The sequence below is a fragment of the Labeo rohita genome, chromosome 23 (genome assembly GCF_022985175.1).
Source record: "Labeo rohita strain BAU-BD-2019 chromosome 23, IGBB_LRoh.1.0, whole genome shotgun sequence".
In the NCBI taxonomy this organism is placed as follows: domain Eukaryota; kingdom Metazoa; phylum Chordata; class Actinopteri; order Cypriniformes; family Cyprinidae; genus Labeo; species Labeo rohita.
This window is the reverse complement of record NC_066891.1, coordinates 31337391-31354800: the sequence shown is the minus strand read 5'-3', so window position 1 is coordinate 31354800 and position 17410 is coordinate 31337391. Positions and strand designations below refer to the sequence as shown.

At 36.8% G+C, this 17410-nt stretch overlaps 2 protein-coding genes across 2 annotated transcripts; both read right to left on the bottom strand.

The window, feature by feature from the left end:
- Nucleotides 1–273: 273 nt before the first annotated feature.
- Nucleotides 274–8241, bottom strand: srsf6a (serine and arginine rich splicing factor 6a). Its single transcript, XM_051096841.1, has 6 exons — nucleotides 8036–8241; nucleotides 5308–5513; nucleotides 3902–4017; nucleotides 3610–3812; nucleotides 1215–1292; nucleotides 274–1130 (listed from the first exon to the last, which is right to left on the bottom strand). Exons 1-6 carry the CDS (start codon nucleotides 8140–8142, stop codon nucleotides 695–697), a joined length of 1146 nt encoding a protein of 381 aa, XP_050952798.1. The 5' UTR covers nucleotides 8143–8241; the 3' UTR covers nucleotides 274–694.
- Nucleotides 8242–10519: 2278 nt separating this feature from the next.
- arl6ip5b (ADP-ribosylation factor-like 6 interacting protein 5b) lies at nucleotides 10520–16816 on the bottom strand. Its single transcript, XM_051096967.1, has 3 exons — nucleotides 16593–16816; nucleotides 13520–13737; nucleotides 10520–11423 (listed from the first exon to the last, which is right to left on the bottom strand). Exons 1-3 carry the CDS (start codon nucleotides 16769–16771, stop codon nucleotides 11248–11250), a joined length of 573 nt encoding a protein of 190 aa, XP_050952924.1. The 5' UTR covers nucleotides 16772–16816; the 3' UTR covers nucleotides 10520–11247.
- Nucleotides 16817–17410: the final 594 nt, after the last annotated feature.

The following is a 17410-nucleotide window of genomic DNA, read 5'->3' as shown; positions in this document are numbered from 1 at the left end:
GTACATTTTGTATGCATCCTTTAACGGACACACCAATTCAGGTCTTCTACCCTAAAAGTCTACTATAATAGTAGACTATAATAAGAGTACTTGTGAATAAGTACATGTAAAACAGGACTGTGAAGTAAAGTGTTACCATTATAGTCATTGGTGTGAATAGGCTTTAAGCACCACTTTTTTGTGCCAGTGAAGAAGGGAAGGGGAGGGGGAAAAAAAAAAAAAAAAAAAAAAAAAAAGTGAAAGGGGTGTTAAAAAGAACACACAACAATAAAATAAATAGACTGAATTTTAATAAAACAAAATCAGACAGTTTTCAATGAACTATTACATGAAGAAACCAAAGCCTAGATTTTTCCTATAATAGTTTTATAAGCCACAAGATGCCGTGGCTTTTCATTTTCTTGCCAAGAGGCCTCTTCCAGCCACACAGCACAGAGGACCATGATTTATAAAAAGGACTGACATGCAGCACACTAAATTAAATCACTTATTTCCATGCTATTGTTATGTATATAAAATATCAAAGCGGTGATTCACTTTTACTATGGAAGATAGGTCAAATAAAACAAACAAAATGCTTTGGACCTGGATCCCATCATGAACATTAGAAAACTATCCTGGACAACTGGACTCATAAGGAGGTGGGCAAAAAAACAAAACAAAACCAAAAACAAAAATCAGACCACACTTAATACTAATCCTGGGACGCAGATCTGGAACGAGAGCGGGATTTGGAGCGCGAGCCAGACTTTGAGCGAGAGCGTGAATGCCTGTCTGGAGACTTGTATTGGCTCTTCTCAGCCGGGGGTGACGGAGAGCGAGAAGCAGACTTGGCACGACCCCCATCGCCATTCTCCATGGGTGAAGCAGATCTACTTCTGGATTTCTTGCTGACCGATTTCTCCTTGGAGCGTCCGCGATCCGACTTCACTTTAGAAGTGCTCTTAGAGCGGGACTTGCGCTCGTCCGAGCGGGAGCGAGACTTGCGACTGGTCGATCGACTGCGAGATTTGTGCGTGCGAGAGCGAGAATGAGATTTACGGTTGCGAGAGCGAGACTTGCTCGATGGAGATTTGGAGCGAGACCTGTGTCCGGACCTGGAACGGGAGCGGTGCCGGCGGGAGCGAGACCTACAAAAGACAAACAGCAGCTGAAACAAGAGATACAAACAGCTGTATTTACATTCAATCAATTTGTTTTTTATTTTTTAATACCTTGAGCGAGATCTTGAGTTGCTCCGAGAGCGGCTGCTACGGCGACTCCTACTACGAGAGCGGCGCCGGCTACGAGAACTGGGTGAAAAGATTACATTTTTGGTTAACATACTCCAATCCCAACATTATATGCAACATCATATGTCAACTGTAAATGTAAATACTGAGGCACTTAAAGCAATGCTCTGTTGAGTATTCAGTCTGGGGCAGGATTGTTTGAGCTCAAAAACAGCCTTTTAACTTTGAAGAAATCATAATTGGCAATTAAACATGACCCAGGATAGAACCTTGTGGTACACCAGAGGTAAAAACTGCCCAGCAAGATCCTAAACCCTAACAAACTACTGAAATGTCTAGAAAATTAATCAAAAATCAAGCCAATCTAGAGGCACAATTAGGGGTGTCACAATAAACCGATTCCATGGTTTGCCCAAATGCATCGCAGTTCTCTCTGGAATCAATTCTGAGTTTATTTTTTAAACAGAAGATGGCACATTTCCACCAAGCAGTATGGTTTAGTACAGTACGCAATTATATCCGTTTCCATTGTCAGAAGTTGAATGGTACCAAAATAGCGAACCATACTGTGACACTTTTTTGGTACCCTTCTGTCAGGGCACCTAGCACAGCAAATGGTACCAAAAAGGTGGAGCTAAACTCACTGCAGATTGTTGATTGGTTGACTAGAATCATCACTTGTGCGTGCTACGGGGATAAAGTGTCTCCTTCACTTGTGCTGGGCTTATTTACATCAGTGCGCAAACAAAAACAACAAGCGTATTTTATAATTTAATATTTTTACACAGCCATTTCTCATTTTGCACTGTTGTCTGTTCTTGTGGACTTGTAAATTATATAGCTCAAAAAGCCGCATAATTTTATGTTACTGTGTCAGGAAATGTATTGTTAAGAGTTTTTAGGAGAGAATGTAGTCGTTTTAAACTGAGGTTTATTAATAAAGATAGGGCCTATTTGAAAATTTGCAATGCCGATTTCAGGGATGTGAGCTCCAGATGATCACCGGGCGCTCAGTGCTCATGTATCCGCCTAGAGCAGCCTTAGCTCGGCTAGTTTGTCTGACATTTGCAGCTGGATCAGGGTGTTCGGTCCTGAATCATACTGTACTGTACTGACCCATACCACTCGGTGGAAATGAGCCATAAGAAACAGACGTACTCTGCTTGCTTCCAGTTCCTTACACACACACAGACACACCACACTTGAACAAAATCATTAAGTTCAAAAAGGTTAAAGCGAATTACAAGAGTGTTCACAGCAGGCTGCATTTACATTAGTCTCCTATCATAAAAGAATAAAAGTTGATGTGGAAGTACCTTTATCCACTTAAATTGTAGTTGCAGTGTGGTTAAAAACTAGATAGGAGCGCGATCTGCAAACTAATCTCAGAATCTAATTCCAGAGAGAATCGCGATGCATTTGGGGGGAAAAAAATGAAATAAAAATATACGCAGACCCACAAATCACTTTTTCATGACACCCCTAGGCATGACCCTACTTTGACACAAACAAACAAACAAACAAACAAACAAACAAACAAACAAACAAACAAACAAACATCTCAGCATTTTCTGGGATTTTAATCGGTAACGATAAATAGACAATATTTCGGGTGTTGTTGTTGTGCTGGTACCAAAAGGACTACTTTAGACAGCTGACTCCTGATTTTTTTTTTTTTTTTTTAATATTCTGTGTTTTCAGTTCACAGCAGTGATAAATCTTTTCCAATAAGTTTTTAAATGTGTACATCTTTTGAGTCAAATTCTTACATTTGGGCCGTTACCAAGCAAATAAAATCAGCATAAACAAAACGCATCTTTACAATGCGAAGAGAAACAGAAGCTGCATCTACAAAGGGTTTAATGCAGCTCCGATGGACATGGAATGCTTTAACCTGCAGTTTAAAAAAAAAAAAAAAAAAAAAAAAAAAAATTATGGTAATAAGGAAATATAGGTACTAAAACGCAAGTCTCTTAATATTAAGTCCTTGTTTATTGAACGGTTGTACAAAATCAATATCACCTTTGTAATCATGCTGATTTTAGAGAAAAAAAGGCACCATTCATGTGATATTAACTATATGAAATATACTTTTTCTTAAATCATCTTTAATCATTCTGAATGCATTTTGATAGACTGAACCACACAGTTAAAGAACAGAATGTGTATGCGCTCTAGTTTAACCTAACTTACTAGACTTCATCACAATGTATGCGTGCACTCTATAGGTGTGTTTTGTTTGCATTTGTGAAATCGTGCACACTGAAACAACACTTAAGATGAACTTGCAAGCAATACATAATCACACACCCCTAGACCCTACTAGTTATACCAAAAATGGGTGCTCTGCACTTGTTGGTGATAAGTTAGCACTCACCGAGAGCGGCTGCCAGAATAGGAGCGACGACGCCGTGGCTTGTCTTCAACCAGACGAATCTTCCTGCCATTGATATCTGTTCCATCCAGTTTTTCCAGAGCTCTCCGCATGTCAGAGTAGGAGCGAAACTCGATCACTCCCTCGTTGGCGCGCTCCTTATGGGCATCCGCGTAGGTCACCTCACCCGCCTGACGCATGAAATCCTGCAAAGGGAATCCAAACATTGCTGGTGTATTACACACTTGAGTTTACACATGGCAGTTTACTGAAACCGAAATTCATGAACCATTACCTTGAGGTCTTGCCAGCTGCAACGACTAGACAGATTCTCCACAATGAGGCGGTACTCGGTGCGAACAGGAGGTCCATACTTATCCCTTCCGGTGCGACTTCTGCTGCTGTAACCACCTTGGTAAGAAAAGGGAAGGGAACATAAAAAGACCCTTTTACGACAGAGAAATCAGGGAAAGACGAGCGCCACTGACTTAGCATTAGAACCTAAGAGAAGATACAACTCATATTTGCCCTCTGTTGCTTATTGCCAACCTGTTCAGACTCAAGAGCAGTTTGCTGCCTCCCAGAAAAGGCATTACTATTTGGATAAAAGAGAAACTGATAAGACACACATAAGGCTGACGAGACCTTTCTCGGTCTTTCAGGGCAAAAAATAATATTTTGATAGGCAGCATGGTACATTTAAACGTTTAATATTCAGGCTCACAAATCCTTCGCTTGAACATCTTGCCCGTACAGAAATGCTAGCGTAACCCAATGTCTCCATTTCTATTACATCTTGGCTAGAGGCTTTCCATATGGACAACATAGCAATAACTAGTGTCATTCCTCACCATCACCCCTGGTCTATTGGCAAAAGGCTGCTGTCATCTTGGCTTCCGGTTAGGTCAGCCAAAGCATCAAGGGGCAAAGGTCACACACACATTGTAAGGTGAAGAGGCCAAGGCCAAACCGGTCAGGTAGTCATCTTAGCCACAACGACACTTGGACTCAGCCTCAGCCCCCACTGGACTCTTTCAAATTGAAACATCAAGGACTTTGTTATTGGGAAAATCAAATTGGAAATAAAATTAGACTTATACATGGACGTTGCTGCTTACTTTCCACTGGGCTAGAACATAAGCTTAAACTCAAGAATAAATAATAAATAAATTCAAACAAACAACCTCTCTCTTGCTCTCTCCCTTAAAAAAAAAAAAAAAAAAAATAAAAGATAAAAACAATACCATGTAAATCAAAAAAGGTAACACGTGTCAAAAAATTATTAGTCAAATCAAAGTGTGAAAATTAAACACTTGAGAAAGAACTGGCAATGCCTGGGCTAAAGGCTTAATGTTCATTTATGTCATTTCATTAGCATTACATCAGCATTATAAAGACATAAGGATTCAGAAAGCTGTGTGAAACTGAGTTGGCTTTCTTTACTAAAAGTAAATAGCATTTTGATCAGCAGCTGAAAGTTGATTTTGGCAGCATGATGTTTGATATACTGTAAATGCCAACAGAAATCAACAATTGCTTGAATTAACCACAAAAATCACACCTGGAGGAACATAAAACTGGGTAGCAAGTTTTACGTTACATGCTTGCTTATGCTTGTAACATCCTGTTAGAATCACCTGGTGTACAGAAACTCAAAAACCAGCACTCAATGCAATACATTACTGATGTTATTGTACTTACTGCGTCCTCCACCTCCTCCTCCTCCTCCTCCTCCTCCTCCACCTCCACCACCACCACCATAATAACCCCCTCCATAGCTGTCGCGGTCCCGGCGAGGACCTCTGGCGTGCTCCACCATGACCCGCTCTCCACACAGCTCTTTACCGTTCAGCTCATAGACGGCGTCATCAGCATCACGGGTGTCTTCGAACTCAACAAAACCATACCTATAAAACACAGCACTGATCAGACTCGGCCAAGGCTTACAAAGCAAAGTACATTGTCATGGAGGTAGTGGTTAACGCTCAAAGTTGTTGAACCCGAACAAGCCAGCGTGTCCTTGATCAAGACTACTCCAGGAAGACAATCTCATGATCCCAGGCTCACTGTCCCTCAAATAATGTGTTGGTCATTTATTAACATCATTGAAAGCAGTACCTATCCAAAACACAATCAGATCTCATCTACCTTTAAAGAGACAGTTCACCCAAAGAATGAAATCTGTCATTAATCACTCACCCTCATGTATGTCGCTCCAAACCCGTAAAACCTCCGTTCATATTCGGAACACGTTACAGAAAGTTAAAATAATCCATGTGACAATTTTATGAAGCTACAAGAATACTTTTTGTGGGAAAATAAAACTGAAATAATGACTTTATTCAACAATTCTTCTCATCCCGTCTGCAGCGCTGCCATTGTGAAGTAAGTATTCTCACGTTCTCATAAACTTAAACAGTGTTCTGATGATGAATGACATGAGGGTGAGTACTTAATGACAGAATTTTCATTTATGGGTGAACTATACTTTTAAAGACCCATTGTAAAGAAAATCCCATTTGAACTTCTACATATCCAGTGAAATAATCTCTTAATTGCCCAATCAATGTGATTAACTGTAATTACAACCAGAGCAGCAATTAAAGTAACTGCATAAAAAGGTTTGTCAAGACAATCTTTGATTTTGGCATGACAGTGTGGTGAGAAAGTAGACTTTCAGTTAGAAATAGTTTTATAAGATACACGTTTGAAAGTTTAAAGCCATGAAAGTCTATCAGATGGTTAGTAGGGTGCTCCCATGCAGTTGATGAGGTTTTATGGTGCTGCCAGAGGTGGGTAGTAACTGATTACATGTCATTTGGATTATGTAATCAGATTCCAAAATTGAATAATTAATTACAAGTACATTTTAAAATACCTGTAATCAGACAACAGATACTTTTTAATGGATTACTTATTCACTGATTTTCCCTTATGGCTCTGTTTCATCTTTTAAAATTTAATTAAAAAAAAACAGCCTACTACTTACATAAAATCAGTCATTATATGGCCAAACAGCATTTGACCACTGATTTACAAAAATCATTTCAGGTTTAAGAAGCGTTTCAACATTGCATCAACTACTGATGCACACATTGATTTTTATTTGAATTATCACTCTGTAGGTCATTTAACCATGTACTTCTATGAAGGCGTTTGTCTTTCAAACACATTAAAATGCACAAATTCACAAACTTTTGTCATCTGAACCTCTTTCACCTAACATTCACATAAAGGCCCCCTGAGATTTCAAAATAAATATCTTAATTATGTATCACATTTGCATATTCATGGTCCTGACACTGGTTCATGACATGCAAGTAAACATAATATTTACATATTTGGTGTAATTGTCAAGTGATTTATTTTATGATTTAATTAATTATTAGCTTTTCATTAAACTCATAATCCTCTGCAGTTCCTTCACCAACGCCGGCGAAACCTTCATGTTGTAAATAACAATTAGAATATATTTTCTTACTCCTTGTATTTTTGTCAAAATGGTACACGTTTAAAGTCTAAAAATATTCTAAAAGTAGACTGATATTACCTAAAATGTGTAATGTAATTTGGAATCAGTAACGGATTACAATCTGAGAGTAATCTGTCCTGCTCTGTGTGCTGCTAGTGTGTTCTGGTTCTTTTTAGCATTTTGCTAACATGTTTTAGCTCGCTGCAAGCATGTGGCCTGGATTAGTTAGTATGGTTTAGCATATCCAAAGTCGTTAAACTTCTCTATAAAGACAGACAGACAACCCAGAATGCTCTAGAATGAGTCCGACATTGTATTCTCTGAACAATAAATTGAAATCGAATAACAGTATGTTGGCTTTGAGCCGACGCAACAACAGACGCCACGTGAAGTGTGTGAGAGAAAGAAAAAAATAAATGAACTGCACGGACAATGATAAATTTCAAACATAAAGAACAATTAATTACAATGCACCGTAATATTTTTTAAGCGCGTTTCCAGGCCGTCGAGCTCCCGCCCATTTCACTGACTGACTCGCGCTCGTTTCAGCTCCAGCCGCTTCTGTTTCTAGGGCCGATAAAATGGAGGCGCTTCACTCGTGTAAACGTGGCGAGAGTATCAGCCGCACATTTCTGCAACAATTACCTGCTTGAACCAACAACTCTGGCCAAAACATTTCCGTCGAACACGGTTCAATATTACCGTACAAGCAGCGACTGCAAATAAACAAACACGCATTTTCAAAAGTGGCCTTCAGTTGAAGTCTCTTGTTCTAAACAACAAGCCAGCGCTTAAATCTTAAATTTAACACTAACCTTAAAGTTGCAGCTGAAAGCCAACCTGATGTTTTTGCATTATGGACCAATTTAATGCGATCTCGCTGCACAATAATGATAGTAGCTTTCTCGTGTCGCGCATTATTATTGGGTCGCGTGCAGACGTGCAGAATGAACTCACCCGTTTTTCAGATCCACCTCCAGCAGCTTCCCATACCCGCTGAAGAACCTCTGGATGTCTTTCTCGCGGACATGATAGCTCAGCCGGCCGATATAAACTCGAGGCATGTTGATTTCGTTTGAGCTCTGCAGCCGTAACGCCGATTATCCCCAGCACATGAAAACAGCCACAACAGGCTTTTGTTCTGTTGTCAACCGGAAGCTCTTCAACCTAGAGCGCATCTTCTAAAATAAGAGTCCTTTCAATTTAAAAGTACCATGCTAAAAAAGGCCCTTACGGTGCACAAAGTAACTTAAAAACTTTTTATATAGCATACCTCAAAGAATGCGTGTGCTGATAAGAATAAAATGAGCAAATAAATAAATCAAATGCAACGTAATTTAATTTCTTCATACTCAAACCAAACCAAACCAACACAATACATTTTGCAGAGTCACCAAATGTTTAGAACCGGCCCTGAATGTAAATAATAAAAGTGTGAAGCATTTACAGTAAGGCATAGTTGGCTTATTTGGAACAATTATCTGGATTAACTTTATTCTGCATGCACATTTTCAGATCAAAAGAATATCAAAACATGAAATGCTATCATGTAACTTAAACACAGATGCCTGTCTTGGGGCAGGGGATTTGTTGATATGCTTATTCAGGCTCAGGATGGTTCTGAGTCAGTTGCACCTCTAATACACATCTGTTTGCTTCACAAGACCCATATGTTCCCCATTACATTTGAGTGGTCATTGCTATAACACCAAAAAGGAGGACATTTTGCAGGGTTCAGTGAAATCAGGATAATAATAATAAAATTAAAAACAGAAATATCTCAAACTAAAAGCAGTGATAAATGAACTTTTCCCCCGTAAGGGGCATTTTTTTACCTTTATAAAGGCAACTTTTCTATTATTTTATGCATTCCCTTTCATGCACAAGTATATTTAATAAATGCAATCAGAATAATAAGACAATAATAGGGTTTTTATCACTTACCAGTCATATTAAGCCAGTATCAATAAAACCCACCATTGCACTGCAGAAGCTGCACCAAAAGAGACACTTTGATGTACATACACAGGTTGTTTAATGCAGCTCAGATTTCCAAGAAAGCATTTACACTGCAATTATGTGTCAACTACATGTTTTAAATATGGAATATTTTTAATATATAAATATTAAGTGTTGGCGAAAAAATAGATTATGCTTTAAAATATGATAGTCATTGATTGATTCACTCAACTGATTCATTCCAAATGAAGCAAGTGACTGTCTCAATGAATGGGTCATTGACTCAAAATGGCTCTTGCTTGCTTTGTTCATTTTTGACACAACAGTTCAACAGCTGTGACTGTGTTTCGTAACTATTTTCATGAGTACAATACAGCAAAATCTTGTGTCTAAAATGTACGCCACTCACATCACAATATTAACTTGAAGTCTATTTTAAAATGTATTTTTTTTTATGTTCAACCATGCTTTGCTCTGGATATATGTGGGAAAGGAAACTGTTGATATAGAAGAAAGACTTTACCCTTAAACAGTAAGCAGTTAAATGAAAACAACAACTTTAAATTGTTGTCCTTCAACTGCCTTTTGTTCTGATTATTAGTTTTGACAGGTAGTTGTAAGAAATATCACCTAGCGCTGTGTCACATGAATCTTTCAGAGGCTCACAAAATGTGCGAAACAATGTAGTGGGATAAATGAGATTCAATAATCTGTTGCTAGATCAATTATAAGGTAAACTTTAGCTTGTAACAGTATGTTTAGACTACAGATAAGAATCATAATCAGTGAAATCATCTGTAGCCCATAGTTACATTAATGCTACACAACAGAAGTAGTAAAGAATGTTGACATTTATTTAGCATGCCGTTCCTCCCTCATAAGGAGTTGTCTCTTTTGTAAAGCATGTGAACTGCGCTAGGAATTGATTTCCAGGTAAAGCAAGAACTGCTAAAATGTAAATATGTACCTTGAATGCAATGTAAGATGCTTCAGATAAAAGTGTCTGCTAAATGCATACCGCAATGTAAACCACTAACAAAAACACACCATTTTGTTTTAAGCACTATAAATAACATTTATGTCTTTGTGAAAAATAAGGCTTTATTTAAAATTAGCACTTGGCTCCATATCCTAAATTGCTCTGCAGCCTTAGATTGCAAGTTTACGTAGAAAACAAACTAAAAAGAAAGTGTTTAACACTCCACACTCCACAGATATGATCTAGGCAACCAGGCTTGATCATGCACTATGAGCAATTTTCAAATCAAATCCTTTAAAACCAAATATGTGATTAACTATAGGCCCTCTATGAGGTAAAAATATATCCTTTATCCTGCATAAAGGGAGCTGAAGAAAGGTCACTTTAAAAAACGTAATCTGCACAGACATCACGAGAGGATAACACTGCCTTTGATCCCGATCCCAAACATAACGTACCTCAGTTCATTACGTCAAATGAAAAGTACTGTTTGGACAGTCTGATTTCTGCCAAAGGGGGTGTTTATTTTGTACTGATTCATATCATGCCCAAACTTTTCCACATTCCACCTTTATTAAATCTATTCAAACCAGCAAACAAACAGTACTTGTGCATTAAGTTCAGAAGCATGTAAATGTTTGTTCACTGCAAAGCTTGCATTAGCCAAAAAAGAAACATGCAATTTGGCAAGGGATGCAATAAATACACACTCATCCGTCATATGTCATATCAGCTCGGATTATGAAACATTTCATTTCTTTTACAGATGTGCAATAGAAGAACGATGATCATTTCGCCATAGGGGAAAAATAAGGATTATAACCAAATCTACAATATTTCAAAGTGCTTTCAGTGACTCTGTCTATAGAAATCTATTCAAGCTTTACAAAGCATACACTTTTATGCTAATTCATTCTGTATAAAAACAATAATAGACAAAATGTCAAAAGAAAGCTGCATATACACATTGGGAATGAGTTTAGGACGTCTAGCCAGGACAAGAGTTTGACAGACTAGCAAGAACTAAACAACAGCATCGTCAACAGTTCCAATCATACTTTCTGGTGATGTGACGTGACAAACATGTATGCGTTTGGAACTTAGTCGTACTTTGGTATTTAAAAGATATTTCCATTTTGGTATTTGGCTGTCAAACCAAGACCAAAACAAACAAAAAACAACTCAAGAAGAAAGAGTGGCTGGATATAGTTGACACTGAAGTGGTTCATGCTCAATCTTTCAGCTTACTCTCCAAGAAATCCTGGATTTTGTTGATTTTTTCTTCTTGTTGATCCAGGAGATCCAGTATGACTCCCATGGGTGTCTTCTTCAGGCCAACGCCCTCGATCTTGTTCTCCAACTTGTTCTTCATGCTGCGAAGTCTCAGAGAAGCGTGGATCAGTATCACTGCAGGGCAAAACACAAGACTTCAGCAACAAAAACACTGAGATTGTGCACCCAAAATGCTGACACAGAAGGCCATATATTCAGTCTTTAAAGCTCATTTTCTCTATTATCTTTTCCATTGAACACGCCACATACACAGGTAGAGATAAACTGGAAGCCGCTTAATTTGATATGATAAATAAATGAATGCATTGTAGTTTACAGACATCAAACAATTCAGTGTGTACAGAACAAAGTTATTTTAAAATCCCATTACAATTGTAGTGATAGGCCAGACTGCTGTAAAAGACTCATGTGCTGATTTTAGGCAGAGACGTTGTCATGATCTGCTCATCTGATTTGCTACTGTCAGCAAGTGCTAAAATGGAATATGGTGTAATTAGATAATGATGTTTTGTGTTGCCATAACTACAAGCAAAACACACTGCTAGACCTCTGCCTACTTTCCACAGTACGTTGAAACGCCCATGCAGTCTGACTGTACTCTGAGTAAATAATAAGCGCGTTTTAACCAGGAAAGATCTATCATTATGAACGTCTCTGTGACTCATACTGATGTACTGCAGTAGCTCAGATCCTCCAATACTGAAGTGTTAGTTTACACAAAAATTCTCCCATCATTTCAAAATATCTTCTTCAAAATATCTTCTTTTATGTTTCACAGAAGAAATAAAATCATACAGGTTTAGAATGAGATGAGGGACAGTAAATGATGACAAAATTTTCAGTTTTGGTATTATTTAACCTTTTAAATTTCACTCCCATTTTTGAACATAGACGTGAAAATGCACTTTCCAAACTTACATTTTTATAATTCATGAACGAAAACATTTTGTAGTACGATTTTGATGTACATTTTCCACGGTAATGCAATAGGTATTCATAGGATGAAATTTTGAGATTTTAAGTTTTCAACTGATATAGAATTTCTTAAGATTTCTATTGTGTGATAGGGAAAAAGGCACAGAAGAAAGTCTTCTGTGACAAGGTCAGAACTCCTGTTATGATGTAGATTTTTGAGGTGCACTCTTGTCATAAATTAATCTATTACTTATCCTACATCATTTGTAACACAAAACAGTGGTGAAATATCTATTTAGGAGTCTTAGATCTTTCCATTGATATACAGTTTATCATGATTAGTTTAGGATTTTTTTTTGCAATATGGTGAATTAACATTACACTTTTATCAATCTTTAGAATTAGCTTTTATTTTTATATTTTTAGTTTTAATTTTAGTAATTCTGTTATGTGCTTATGTAGTTGCCAAGGAACATTTTCATCTAATATTCTTTTTTTTTTTTTTTGCATTAAATATGATTATTTTGGATTCAAATTGTAAATAATATATTTACAAAATAATGCAAAATAATACTATATATATATATTTAGATGAAAATGTTCCTTGGCAACTACCTGAAATAAGCACTGTATGGTATTCAGAAACTGAAACCACTGAGGAAGTTATGTTCTTTTTTTTTTCATAGAATTTTGTTTTCATAACTGAGAGTTAAAGCATTTTTACACTTAAAGTAATTAAAGGCTTGTGTAAAATATGATCAACATTACAATGACACATCATCAGTCATTACTGGTGTGCAAATGAGCTGTATTATTATACATAAATACTTTCACTTTCTCTACGTAACCTCCGGCATGTAAGTTTGCAAAATAAACATATCCTGCAGGTGTAAAAATAACGCTTCCTTATTGGTATTGATGGTTCTACAAAAAAACTTTAACAATCATCACACCTCTCCATTGCATAAAAGGTTCTTTACAGTGAACAGATATAGTTTTTACGCTAAGAAAAGTGGTTTGTTTAAAGAACTGTTCACTGAAAGGACTGTGTAATTTCTATGGCATCTCTGTGAAAATCCGCTTTTACAGCCTTTAAGATGTGGGTGACAAACATGCCTGTGAACAGAGTCTTTCTACAATGGCACTGGTGACCAAAACATTGTGCTTGTTTTGGGGGTAATGTTGCATCCACACCAGTAAGTGTCAGTATAAAGGTCAAGAAACACATTACAAATAAAACAGTGCAGCTGTAATAAGGCAGGTGGAAGTCCAGAAGATCTAATACTAGTACTCACAGAGCATTGGGAATGTGATACCAAAGAGAAACACCATCACTCCTCCACACAAGGACAACAGGAAGTAGCTGATTCCCATGACGCCCACAACAAACAGAGTGGGGTTTTTCTTCTTGAAGTTCTTGATCACGGCTTTATTCTCTCCTGCCCACACAGAGCCCATGAAGACCAGAGCCACGACCGCTCCACCAAGAAACATGCCCAGCGGGTTCATGAAACTGCAAAAGCCACACAAGACACGTAATGTGCAACAGTGACATGAATTAATGACTACTAGAATATTAACTCGCCGTTTAGAAAACAAAGCAGTGCTACATCAAGTGGGCATTAAAACAGAACTCCTAATATCAGTGTGAATAACAGGAAGTATTCAGTCAGGACACTATGTCAAGAGCCATTCACAGATAACTATACTGACGTTATCAGTATTGCTGTTATTGTTATTGGTACAGATACAGGGATGTTATTGTTATTGGTACAGTTACCTCAAGTCATCACTATAGTTATCATATTGTTATCGGCATAGCTATCTTAAGTTATCTTAAGTTACCACAAGTTATCAGTATAGTTATCGTATTGTTATCGGTATAGTTATCTTCAGTTATTGATATATGCATGTTATTTTTATCGACATCGTTACCTCAAATTATCGGTATAGTTATCTTTAGTTATCGATACACGTATGTTATTGTTATCGATATAGTTATCTTCAGTTATCGGCATAGTTACCTCAAGTCATCGCTATAGTTATCATATTGTTATCGGCATAGCTACCTTAAGTTATCGCCACAGTTACCACAAGTTATCAGTATAGTTGTCGTATTGTTATCGGTATACTTATCTTCAGTTATCGATATAGACATGTTATTGTTAACGGTATAGTTACCTCAAGTTATCGCTATAGTTATCTTCAGTTATCGACATAGACATATTATTGTTATTGGCATAGCTACCTCAAGTTATCGCTATAGTTATCGGCATAGCTATCTTCAGTTATCTATATACGCATGTTATTGTTATCTGTATAGTTATCTTCAGTTATCGATATAGGCATGTTATTGTTATTGGTATAGTTACGTCAAGTTATCGCTATAGTTGTCGTATTGTTTTCGGCATAGCTATCTTAAGTTATTGCCACAGTTACCACAAGTTATTATATAGTTTATTATAGTTTTCTTATTGTTATTGGTATAGTTATCTTCAGTTATCAATATACGCATGTTAATGTTATCGGTATAGTTACCTCAAATTATCGGTATAGTTATCTTATTGTTATCAGTATAGTTATCTTCAGTTATCGGCATAGTTACCACAAGTTATCAGTATAGTTATCTTATACTTATTGGTATAGCTATCTTTAGTTAGCAGTTCAGTTATCTTAACTTATTGGTACAGTTGTAAGTATAAAGTGTTATTAATTGTTTTAAGAGTCTATACCACAGCAATAAAGTTAACACTACAGAAGAACAATATTGTTTCACTTTCAGAACAACTTTTTTTCCAGCTGATAAAGAAGCATTTAAACTAGCAGAATAAAATAAACAGAATGTTATTGTCTTAAAGCCTTAACATGTGAAAAATGTATTTATGTTTTATTTATTTGATTCTTATTGGCTGAGACCCCACACAGTGAGGTAGATGCAGGGCAGATGACTAATAATATATATAGTATATAAATATAATAACATTACATTTTTTTGTACTGACATATGAATACAATGAAATAAGTGTCTAATGCCAAATTTACACTGCAAAGACGGCACAGAAGCTTCTGAAATATATATGTGATATTTATGTGACCAGTCATAAGGTTCTTTTTTTTTTTTTAATTGACATATTCAATATTATAGACAATATAAACATTTCCTTTTGAGCCCCCAAACTGTAGGCCATAAATGACCAGAGTGAATCTAAAACATTCATAATGTCCACATAATGTACATATATTCATGTGACCACAAATGTGACCCTGGACCACAAAACTATCTATAAATCATATAAAAGCTGAATAAATAAGCTTTTCATTGATGTATGTTAGGACAGTATTTGGCTGAGATATAACTATTTAAAAATCTGGAATCTGAGGGTCCAAAAAATCTAAATATTGAAAAAAAGAATGCCTTTAAAGTTGTCTAAATGAATGTCTTAGCAATGCATATTACTAATCCAAAATGAAGTTTTGATATATTTACAAAATGAAAATTTTGATATATTTTTACATTAATGATTTTTGGCATAAAAGAAAAATCGATCAAATATATTGCTACAAATATACCCGTGCTGCTTAAGACTGGTTTTGTGGTCACATATATGTTTTCCTTTTACATTTAAATGTTTGCATACAACTCAGTTTAAACTTGAGTGTTAATTATTACATATTGAATATTATATTTCAAAATATAAATTTCAAAATAATTATTTTTTTTTCATTTTAACCTTTAGTATTATAGCAATGTGTCAGATGGCGGTGTTCCGTTTAGTTCATAACATTAACAGAGATAGTTTCCTTAAGAAAAATTTAAATGTATTGTATAGTGTTTGTAATTAATTTTCATTAAATTATTATTATTAATTTAACCAGGTCCTTGATTTTTGAGGATGCTTTTGAACTAAATTTCTACAGTTTGGCCTAACATGTGGGTGCGCAGGCAGTTCAGCTACAGCACATAGCGAGTGACTCACTGATTCCGGACAGCTGAAAAACAAAAGGCCTGGGAGCTTGACAACACTATAAACACTGAGCCAAAGAAGGGTGGGTCCACCTTAAACACATTCCTCACATCAACTACAACACTTCCCATGTCCTGTTAATAACAAACATACAGTATGATTCTGTTTCACTATCTGAATCGTGTGTTTAACCTTCTGACTGGAGATAATGCGCTGTGAAGTATACAGTCACCGCAGTCAACGGAGGATGAGTTTGCTCTATCCAAGCTGGGTGCGACATTCATTTAAGCTTTACTAAAGATAATAAACACACACAGCACTCTGGACCACGTTTTGGTAACAGATCGAAGGATGTATACACCAGTACATATACATTATTAAGATATTCAAGACATTTACATACCCGACAATCAGAATTACGACGATAGCGGCTGCAAAGTAGTTGGTCTGATAATAAAGCAGATTGCTGATCACTCTGTTATTCCATTTGCTTAAATCAGACACGTCAGGTCTGGAGAATCGGTCAACACCAGGGAAAAAATCATCCCACGGTCTGAACGGTGCGAGCTCCATCCCTGCCATGATGCTTCCCGATCATTGACAGCTCCTGTGGCAGCACGAGCGATGATGCAGCAGACCTACACCTAGAGCCACAGTCACGCGTGTATGGAGGAGTTCGAGTGGGCGGGGCTCGCGGCCCAAACATTTTCTATGATTGGTCAAGAACGATGACTCAAATTAATAATTATTTTTTACTAATCATTCATTAAGGATTTTTAACATTAACAGCTGGTCAGTTTCTCAGTGTATTTATTAGAGTAATTATTACAGTGTAAATTGAGTTTCAGCCCAACAGTTTGGTTGTCACGTGGTACGTGTTGCTTTTCTTCACACCGTCAGGATTGACCAATCACAGTCGTTTGTGATTAGTGATATATTAAATAATTTTTTTATCGAGCTTATTTTTTTTTTCCAGATACTAACCTTTGTTTTCATTAGATTTAAATCAGTATGCATTTTAGTATACCTATATCTCCAGTAAGAAGAAAAATAAATGCCCTGAGGGTTGACTGAGGCTCAAAAGCAATTGGCTTCTATGAGCCAACGAGCGCCTGCTGGAGGAAGACCAGAAATAGCTTTTATCTAATAGAAACATATGCTGCCCAATGCGGGCAAACCGGTGAAGTCAGATACAGTGAGATATGGGTGATTTTAAGTAAT